Raw genomic sequence first — 10,437 nt, 5'->3', positions numbered from 1 at the left:
CCATGCCCATGCTGCAGCACCCAGGACTGCTGGCAGGAGCTGCGGTGACTGGCAAAGTCCCTCTCCAGCCTCAGGCAGCCCCTGAGGTCCCAGAACCCTGGGTGGCCTGCACAGTCCCCACGCTCTGGGCTTGGGCCCCAAGTGGGACCCACCTCCCCCTAATGGTGACAACTGCCTCAGTGCCTGGCCTGTCCCTGCCACCCATGGGCCGGCGTTGCCTGAGCTCTGCCTCGGAAAGAACCATGACAGCCTTGCAGGGGCCCAGGGCAGTGCTGGGTGCTTTATTTTGTGCTGGGCCGCCGGGAGGTGTGTACATGGAGTGAGGGTCAGGAGTCCTGGAGGGACCCTGAGAGCCCTGGGAGGGGCAGGGGAGAGCGATGCTCATTTACCGGGAGACTGGGAGATGGATTTCTGCATGTAGTGGTTATGAAGGGCCTCGTGCATCACTGCGCATGTGTAGGTATCTCTTCGTTCCCACGAATCCCTGCCCAGGGAGAGCTTGCTGTAGAGGAAGTAGTCCCCGTTGTTGTCCTGCTGGGGCGAGGTGGTGCTGTAGTTGTTCTCTGACACTAGTTGACCATTTTTCTGCCATTCAATGTCTATATCTTCTGGGTGGAAGCCTGTGACCAGGCAGGTCAGGCTTATGAGGTTGTTGCTCAGCATCTCTGGTGTTGGTGGCAGCAAGTACACCTTTGGCTCCTTGACTTGCCCTGTGAGGACAGGGGTCAGCACAGATGGGCACTCCCGGGGGAGGGCTGGACTGTGTGTTTGGGGTCAGGTGTCCCACGTTCATCCTCCCCACACCCTGTCTTCCCCTTGACCCCCACCTTTGGTCTTGGAGATGGTCCTTTGAGTGGGCGATGGGAGGGCTGGGTTGTTGACCTTGCATGTGAACTCCTTGCCATTCAGCCAGTCCTGGTGCAGGATGGGAAGGGCACTGACCACACGGTAGGTGCTGTTGAACTGTTCCTCCCTCGGGTGTGTCTTGGCCGTGTGCATCTCCTGGTCATCCATGAACCAGCTGAACTGGACGTCGGAGTCCTCTGGGCCCACGTCCACCACCATGCAGGTGACCTCGGGCTTTCGGGCAATCATGAGGACGTCCTTGGGTTTTGGGGGGAAGATGAAGACAGAGGGTCCTCCCAGGATATCAGGAACTGGTTCAGGAGATAGATTACATGGTGGGTCAGCACCTGGCACTCATTGCCCCACAGGCATGTCTGTGTTGGACCACCTCCTAGGGGTGGAGGGAAGGCCTGGCCGACTCACCTGGGCATTTGGGACAAATGCATTTTTCCGGTTTTTTTGTTTTGGGAACTGTGGAGAGAGCAGATTGGGGGTTACCGGAGCCAGCAGGGTGCAGACCTTGGGGAGAGTTTAGGTAAGGGCCAGGTTAAGGCAGGTCTGAGGCGGCATGAGGCAGAAAGCCCAGGGCACCCGTCCCCATGCTGGGGGCCTTCGTGGGGCTCCCCGTGCCTGTCTGCAGTGGGCAGGCTCTCACCGGTCTTGTCCACCTTGGTGCTGCTGGCCGGGTGGTCTACGTTGCAGGTGAAGGTCTCACTGGACCACCTGCTGGAGGGCACGGTCACCATGCTGCTGGTGGAGTAGAGCCCCGAGGACTGCAGGACAGATGGGAAGGAGTGCACTTCGTTGGACAGGGCGCCCGAGTTCCAGGACACAGTCACCGGCTCAGGGAAGTAGCCGGACACCAGGCAGGCCACGGACACGGTGGAGCCGGATGTGCCCCCGCAGGTGGGGGCCAGTGGGTAGACCGACGGGGCTTTGGTGGAGGCTGTAAGAGACGAGGCCGTGTGACCACCCGCGTTTGCTTACTTTGGGTGCCCGGCCTGACAGCCCTGATGCTTGCACCGAGCTCCCAGCCAGCCTCCTGTGTCCCGCAGCCCCCAGCCCTGTCCGTGCCCTGGACCAGCCAGCCCCTTCTTTGGTGGGAGGCCTGTGTCACCCACTGCCCGCACTCTGCTCCCTGCCGCTGAGCCCTGAGCCCTCGTCATGGCCTGTTCCCTGCCCTCCAGGCCCTGCACCTTCCGGGGCAGCCTGCAGCCAAGGCACCTGGATGGGGACACGGTCCCTGCTCTGGACCCCTGTCTCGTTCCTGGACTTCATCCCTGTCCTGTACGCCTGACCCTCCCCTAAACGCTGCCCCAGTATCTCCTCCTAGGCCATCCTCTCCCGTCCCATCCCTGGGCCCCTATCCCAGGCTCCTAAATCTGTGCCCTGGGCTCTCCCGTCCCTCCTGTGTCCCTCCATCCCAGCTCCCCACCCTTTGCTATCCCAGCTCTTCCCCCGATGTCAGTCAGCCTCAGTCAGCCGCCTGCCCCTAAGGCAGGGTGGGAGCCCTTCCCTTCCCTGCCCTGTCCCTCTTCTCCTGCATGGCTGCAGCACCTCTAGGCTCCAGTGTGGCCAGATGCACCCCAGCCCCAGGCGCTGGCCAGGCCTGCCCTCGGACTCGGGACCATCTGCTCAGCCCCAGGGCTCTGCCTGGCACCCCTCCCTCCCACAATTCCAGGCTGGTCCCCGGACACCCAGTCAGCCCTACATTCTTCCCTCTGCAGCGTCCACTGCCCTCTGCATCTCTACGAAGCTGACCCCTCCTGCTGCACTTCCCCATGAGCCCTGGGTATTAGCTGCTGCCCGCCTGGTCACCTCAAGCTTACCCCTGCCCACTAACCCTCTCCACCCCCTCCCCGACCGACTCTGCAGGGCTCCCTCTCCTCACTGAGCTGGTTCACCAGGATCCCCAAGACACTTTTACAGCTCAGCTCCAGCACAGTGCAGGGCAGCGGGGACCTCAGTCCCTATACCCTCTAGCCAGGGACTCCGGGGTCTGCCACTGCCCTCCCAGCCCCCATTCAAACAGAGGAACTCTGCCTGGTCCCCTGGGCTCCTGGAGCTCCCCACTGTCCCCCCATCCCCCTGCTCACCTACAAAAGCTCTGCCTGGTCCCCTGGGATCCTGGGGCTCCCCACTGTCCCCCCATCCCCCTGCCCACCTACACAAGCTGTGCCTGGTCCCCTGAGATCCTGGGGCTCCCCACTGTCTCCCCAGCCCCCTGATGAACTACACAAGCTCTGCCTGGTCCCCTGGGATCCTGGGGCTCCCCACTGTCCCCCCAGCCCCCTGCTCACCTACACAAGGTCTGCCTGGTCCCCTGAGATCCTGGGGCTCCCCACTGTCCCCCCATTCCTCCTTCCCACCTACACAAGCTCTGCCTGGTGCTCTGGGCTCCTGGGGCTCCCCACTGTCCCCCCATCCCCCTGCTCACCTACACAAGCTGTGCCTGGTCCCCTGGGATCCAGAGGCTCCCCACTGTCCCCCCATCCCCCTACCCACCTACACAAGCTGTGCCTGGGATCCTGGGGCTCCCCACTGTTCCCCCATTCCCCCTGCCCACCTACACAAGCTGTGCCTGGTCCCCTGAGATCCTGGGGCTCCCCACGGTCCCCCCATCCCCCTGCCCACCTACACAAGCTCTGCCTGGGATCCTGGGGCTCCCCACTGTTCCCCCATTCCCCCTGCCCACCTACACACGCTGTGCCTGGTACCCTGAGATCCTGGGGCTCCCCACTGTCCCCCCAGCCCCCTGCTCACCTGCACAAGCTCTGCCTGGTCCCCTGGGATCCTGGGGCTCCCCCTGTCCCCCCAGCCCCCTGCTCACCTACACAAGCTCTGCCTGGTCCCCTGAGATCCTGGGGCTCCCCACTGTCCCCCAAGCCCCCTGCTCACCTACACAAGTGCTGCCTGGTCCCCTGAGATCCTGGGGCTCCTCACTGTCCCCCCAGCCCACTGCTCACCTGCACAAGCTGTGCCTGGTCCCCTGGGATCCTGGGGCTCCCCACTGTCCCCCCAGCCCCCTGCTCACCAACACAAGCTCTGCCTGGTCCCCTGAGATCCTGGGGCTCCCCACTGTCCCCGCAGCCCCCTGCTCACCTACACAAGGGTTGCCTGGTTCCCTGAGATCCTGGGGCTCCCCACTGTCCCCCCATCCCCCTGCTCACCTACACTAGCTCTGCCTGGTCCCCTGGGATCCTGGGGCTCCCCACTGTCCCCCCAGCCCCCTGCCCACCTACACAAGCTGTGCCTGGTCCCCTGAGTGCCTGGGGCTCCCCACTGTCCCCCCATTCCCCTACTGAACTACACAAGCTCTGCCTGGTCCCCTGGGATCCTGGGGCTCCCCACTGTCCCCCCATTCCCCCTGCTGAACTACACAAGCTCTGGCTGGTCCCCTGGGATCCTGGGGCTCCCCACTGCCCCCCCATTTCCCCTGCTGAACTACACAAGTTCTGCCTGGTCCTCTGAGATCCTGGGGCTCCCCACTGTCCCCCCAGACCCCTGCCCACCTACACAAGCTCTGCCTGGTGCCCTGGGCTCCTGGGGCTCCCCACTGACCCCCCATCCCGCTGCTCACCTACACAAGCTGTGCCTGGTGCCCTGGGCTCCTGGGGCTCCCCACCATCCCCCCATTCCCCCTGCTCACCTACACAAGCTGTGCCCGGTCCCCTGGGATCCTGGGGCTCCCCACTGTTCCCCCATTCCCCCTGCCCACCTACACAAGCTGTGCCTGGTCCCCTGAGATCCTGGGGCTCCCCACTGTCCCCCCAGCCCCCTGCTCACCTACACAAGGTCTGCCTGGTCCCCTGAGATCCTGGGGCTCCCCACTGTCCCCCCATTCCCCCTGCCCACTTACACAAGCTCTGCCTGGGGCCCTGGGCTCCTGGGGCTCCCCACTGTCCCCCCAGCTCCCTGCTCACCTACACAAGCTGTGCCTGGTCCCCTGGGATCCTGGGGCTCCCCACTGTCCCCCCAGCCCCCTGCTCACCTACACACGCTCTGCCTGGTCCCCTGAGATCCTGGGGCTCCCCACTGTCCCCCAATCCCCCTGCTCACCTACACAAGCTCTGCCTGGTCCCCTGGGATCCTGGGGCTCCCCACTGTCCCCCAAGCCCCCTGCCCACCTACACAAGCTGTGCCTGGTCCCCTGAGTGCCTGGGGCTCCCCACTCTCCCCCCATCCCCCTGCTCACCTACACAGGCTGCGCCTGGTCCCCTGGGATCCCTGGGCTCCCCACTGTCCCCCCATTCCCCCTACTTAACTACACAAGCTCTGCCTGGTCCCCTGGGATCCTGGGGCTCCCCACTGTCCCCCCAGCCCCCTGCCCACCTACACAAGCTGTGCCTGGTCCCCTGAGTGCCTGGGGCTCCCCACTGTCCCCCCATCCCCCTGCTCACCTACACAAGCTCTGGCTGGTCCCCTGGGATCCTGGAGCTCCCCACTGTCCCCCCATTCCCCCTGCTGAACTACACAAGCTCTGCCTGGTCCCCTGAGATCCTGGGGCTCCCCACTGTCCCCCAATCCCCCTGCTCACCTACACAAGCTCTGCCTGGTCCCCTGAGATCCTGGGGCTCCCCACTGTTCCCCCATCCCCCTGCTGAACTACACAAGCTCTGCCTGGTCCCCTGGGATCCTGGGGATCCCCACTGTCCCCCTTGCCCCTGCCCACCCACACAAGCTGTGCCTGGTTCCCTGAGCGCCTGGGGCTCCCCACTGTCCCCCTTCCCCCTGCCCACCTACACAAGCTCTGCCTGGTTCCCTGGGATTCTGGGGCTCCCCTCTGCCCTCCCGGCCACCTGCTCTCCTACAAAAGCTCTGCCATGTATCCAGACCCCTGACTCACCCTCCTTCCGTCCCAGCCCCCTGCTCCAGTGCTCTGACAGGATTGTGCAGCCCCTGGGTCAGCCCCCTCCCTTCCCACATCCCGGGTCACCTGCTACAGTTCGGCCTGGTCCCCTGAGCCCTTGGGTCAATCCCCTGCCCACCCAGCCCATAGTCACCTGCCAAGCTCTGCCTGGTCCTTCCACCTCCTGGGGCAGCCCCCGCGATCTCCAGGCCCTGCTGACATGCTTGTGGTCCTCCTGCTCCTGGGGGTCCACGCTCCTGGTGCCCTCCTGTCCCTCGGTCCCTCTCTCCCAGGTCCCCGAGCTCAGCCTGGGTCGCCACATCTCCTAGGGCCGCCTCTGTCTTCTGTGCCCCTCTGGACCCCTTAGCCCAGGCCCAGCTCCTGACCTCAGCTCCCTGCTTTTTTATCCTACCAAGCAGGCTGCTCAAGCCTGGAGCTCTCTGAGCCCATGAGAGCCCACGTCACGTTCTCCTCTCCTCAACGGTGGTCTCTTGTGGCTCACTGGCTGCCCTTTGCCCTGGCTGCAGCCCTGGGCCCCACAGCTGTCACCTCTGACCATGCCCTGGCCTGGACAGGACTCTTAGGACACCTGGGGGTCTGTTCCCTCCCTGTGCTGAGCCCGCCAGGCACCAGGTCCTGGGCTCAGACCTGTGTCCATCCTTGTGTGGGTCCTATTGCAGCCCAGACCAGCCCCGTGCCCCCAGCCCAGCTGGTCGAAGGCAGACCTAGGCTTGCACCCACCCAGCCCCTCACATTCTCAAATGCCCTGTGGGGTGTCCTGTGGTTCTGGCTTGGGCGAGCATGCCCATGGCCCCGAGTCCTGGTGCTGGGCTGGGTGCGTGGCCTCCAGGCAGCCTGCTCCCCCAAGCTAGGTCAGCTGCAGGAGTCCCTCTGGGGTCCTGAGCCTCAGTGCCGGTTCCAGTGCCCTCTCCACTCCTGTGCCCCTGCTGGGAGCCGAGCCCACTCACCCCACACCTGGTCTCCACGGTGCCACGGCCTCTGGGGCCCTGGGCCTTCATGGCTGCAGCTGCTGGCAGGACCTCTGCTGTGTACCCACAGCTTCCTAGGAGCTCGGCTGCTTCCTGGAGGTGTGGGCTCCCTCCCAGCAGCCCCGCAGAGACTCAGAATGGGATTGAAACTGTCTCATGGCTCCCCAGGTTCCCTTTTCTTCTGGGTGGTTTCTGTTTGAGAGGGCCTGGGGGAGTCCAAGGCTGCCTCCCAAGGGTGTTGGGGTTGGGGAGGCGGGGCCGTCAGGGACAGTGGGAAGTGGCCGTCCTGGTGCTCTGGGCTGTCTGCCTCTTGCAGGGACTATACCTGCCGGCCCACCCCAGGCTGTGGCTGCAGCCCTGCTGGGCCCCTCTTCCTGCCCGGAGAGCGAGGCAGGGCCAGGCTGTCCTGTCACCCCCTGTAGCCTGCTGGGCCTTGTCCTGCCCCCCACCAGGCCAGCCTCCAGAGGAGAACCTAGTCTTCCCTGGGGTCCCGGCCTTTCCCACCTTCCCGCTCCTGCTCCATCCGTGGCTCTGTCTCCGAGAGAAGGTGGGACCCTGTGGTCATGGGGGCTGTTGTGCTGGTCACAGGTGTCCTCCTGAGGACACATGGAAGTGTGCTGTACTGGGACAGGGTTCACCATGGCCACCTGGAGCTCAGCATCCCTGGGGTGGGGACAGTGTGTGGTCACCACACTGCCGAGTGTGGACCGAAGTCTGTCTGGCCAGTGCTGGTGTCGTTAACCCTTGGTTTCTGTGTCTCGGAGTGGCTGCCATAGCTCCGCCCACCTGCACATCCTGGGGCCACCCTGTGACATCACTTGAGGCCGTGGTTTGGGGATCCCCTGGAGACAGCATTGCCTGTGTCCCAGAAGTGCCGGGGCCAGCAGGGCGACCTGGGTGCTCCTTCCCAGTTATATGGAGGCTGGGCTTGCCCCGGGGCCCCTCTGGGCCTGCCCAGGGCCGGTCCAACTCCAGGATGGGGCACTTTGGGATGCCTGCCGTAGCTGAAGAGGGTTTCCTCCCACCACTTCCCAGCACCACCCACGATCAAGTCCCTAATCCTGGGTGGGTGGCTCCCAGGGCACAGTGTGCCACACAGCGAGTCCCTTCCCTGGGCTAGGGTGCTGATTCAACTGTCTGCACGTGGCCTGTGTGCAGAGCATCTGCTCCACTCACCCTCCTGTCCTCCAGGGCGGGTCTGGCTCCCTGTGTCCTGGGTCTCCAGGGGCCTCCTGTCCCTGCCCCATGGGGCCCAGGACTGACTGCCCCAAGCAGCCGGACTCCTCTGCGGTGCTCAGATCCAGCGGGGGCCCTCCTGCCATCCATTCCCATGGGGGCTCACCTGGCCCCAGGGTCAATCCAGGGAGCTGACCTTTGTGTCAGGGGGCAGGCAGGGTGGTGCAGCCTGAGGGCCTGCCAGCACTGTGGGGCCTGTTTGCAAATGCCCTAGGCCTCAGCCTTGTGAATGAGGTGCTGTGGGCCCTGCTCAGGGCTCAGGATGAATGCTCCCCAGGTACTGGCCCCCAGGCCACCTCTGCCCTCCCCGCGGGCAGCTCTGCCTGTCACACGATCACCCCGCGGGCCACTAGTCACCAGCTCTGCCCCTGGTGGTTGCCAAGAATCACCCAGATCCCCCTCATCTGGAGTCAGGTAATCCATATCAGTGAGTCTGGGAACTCCCTGGGGAGCGTCCAGGTGGAGGGGCTTCTACCCTAGAGCCACTGCAGCCCTGAGCCTGTGTACCTGGTGGCTCAGCGGCAGGTTGTGCATGCCACGTGGGACCTGGTACATCCTCCTGGTCCCCATGCTCTCTGTTTCTTGCATACGCAGGTCAGTTTCTTGTGGTTAATCCATCACTTTTTGGGTCCCAGCTGGGTTCTTGGGCACCAGTTGCTGCTGGCCCTTGGTCAGTGCTGGTGGAGGGTTGCTTCGGTGAGTGAGGGTGGGACAGCATGTCGGTGGTATCAGAATCCGCCCCGGTCCCCATGCAGTGTTCAAGATCTCATCTTTCCAGACCAAACTTTTCATTTAAGATAGTTGCTGAGCTACGAATTTATGTGTGATTGAAAATCTGGAAACCGTCCTATGGAAATCTGGGCCTGGCTCTCAGAAACATTTGCGCTGTTACAAGAGCAGAGATGCTGTGAATGTGTGTATGTTAATATGTTGAACATTCTCCATGTACAGAAAACTTCTTTGTAGAAAAAGGGGACTTGGGGTGCCCAATGAGGGCTGGGGCCTTGGGTCAGCAGGCGGCCCACTGGGCGGCTCCATGGAGTGTGTTTGGCTTTCCCTGGTTGGTCCTAAGTTGGAAGGAGATACCCCAATTATGGGGTTATGGACCATGGTTCACTGATTGGGCTTTCCCTGTTTGGGGTGACAGTTTGGCTTCTGGGCTGGTTGCTAGTGACAGTGGTCTGACATCCTTCAGGCTGCCAGCCATCTCTGTGTGCCACACTGCCTTGCTCCCTGGCCCTGTGGGTCAGCTTGTCGAGAGGTGTGCCCACAGCTGATAGGGCCCTGGCTCCCTACAGGGCTTCTCGGCTGGCTCCTCCTTGAGCAGATGGCCGCTGCCCTCCAGGGACCTTGACCTGCTCCCCGCCCTCCTCCTTCATGTCCAGCAAGGAGCTTAGTCTTGTAGCAAGGCTCCCCCCACCTTAGGTTAATTGGCTGAGCCTGTAAATCAGTCATATGTGCCTTGCACAAATGTGGGGGTGCACTCAGCCATGTGTGCCTCCAGGGTCAGCAGACCTGGTTTATGCAGCACTCTAACTTAGGAGCATGAACTATTTTGGGGTGTGATGGGACAGAGGAGAAGGGCTTGAGCCGGGTGCGAGTGCTGGCAGAGCCAGTGTGGATATATCGGCTTCACAGCCTTCGCGGTGCCACCATCAGCAGGTGAGGGTTGGGAGTTGCCTCAGGTGGCTGAGGTCATCCTGCCCTTCCTGGGAGGGCATGGATGTTGGGGAATTTTAATTGCCTGAAGCTCAAAGTAATTCTTACCTCAAAGGGACATGTTTTCTGGTCGCCTATCTGCAGCCCTCAGAGCCCTGGGGTTCCCACACTCAGTTCATACCTGTGTCAGCAAGCAGTCCCCATTACGTTCTCTCAAGTGTCTTGTTGGTCATGACTGTCACAAAGCACAGAGCAAGGCCCTCAGATGGTGGCTGTGGGGGATCCTGAAGGGATGTCCTTCATCCCCCAAATCCCAGCTACATGGGCTTATGTTTTTGGAATCAGAAAGTACCCTCTGCCCAGACCAGTAGAGCTTCATGACCAGGGTAGCATCAGTCCATGCAGGCCTGCCCCTCTGGCCCATGTATGGGGCACAATGGAGGCCATCAGGACTGACTCCCCGAGTCCTGCAGCATGGTGCTGTTAGGCTGGAGACAGGAAAAACAAGGACATGCAAACAGAGAGAGATGCCATAGGGGGAGAACAGACCAGACCCCAAGGTCCATGCCTTATATGGAAAGGGGACAGCTCTCCCTGAATTCCATCCTTCTGATGTGCCAACTAAGACCCGGATGTCAGCCTCCTCCCTCTTGGAAGGAAAAAAGTTTCTAGTTGTCTATCATGTCACCTTTAGCCAATCATACCTCTCCACGCCCCCTAGGATAGCTTGCCCACTCCTCCCCCTCCTAACCCCTTACAAGCCCCCACCTCCCTGACCGAGTGTGACTTCCCTGGCCTGTAGTATCCAGACCGCGGAACATCACCCAGGAGTTGCACTCGAATAAACTACGTGGCCCT

The 10,437-nt window shown here is 62.6% G+C and overlaps 1 gene segment (V, D, J or C); it reads right to left on the bottom strand.

Annotated features, from left to right (window-relative positions):
• Positions 1 to 251: 251 nt before the first annotated feature.
• Positions 252 to 10,437, bottom strand: part of LOC118910659 (immunoglobulin gamma-1 heavy chain-like) — a 66,309-nt gene continuing 56,123 nt past the window's right edge. The window contains 4 exon segments of the C gene segment in view: positions 252 to 710; positions 828 to 1,157; positions 1,270 to 1,317; positions 1,502 to 1,792. Of these exon segments, the coding sequence occupies positions 382 to 710; positions 828 to 1,157; positions 1,270 to 1,317; positions 1,502 to 1,792 (998 nt within the window).

Source organism: Manis pentadactyla, chromosome 11 (assembly GCF_030020395.1).
Source record: "Manis pentadactyla isolate mManPen7 chromosome 11, mManPen7.hap1, whole genome shotgun sequence".
In the NCBI taxonomy this organism is placed as follows: Eukaryota; Metazoa; Chordata; class Mammalia; order Pholidota; family Manidae; genus Manis; species Manis pentadactyla.
Note: the sequence above shows the minus strand (reverse complement) of the source record. Positions and strands in the feature narration are given on the sequence as shown.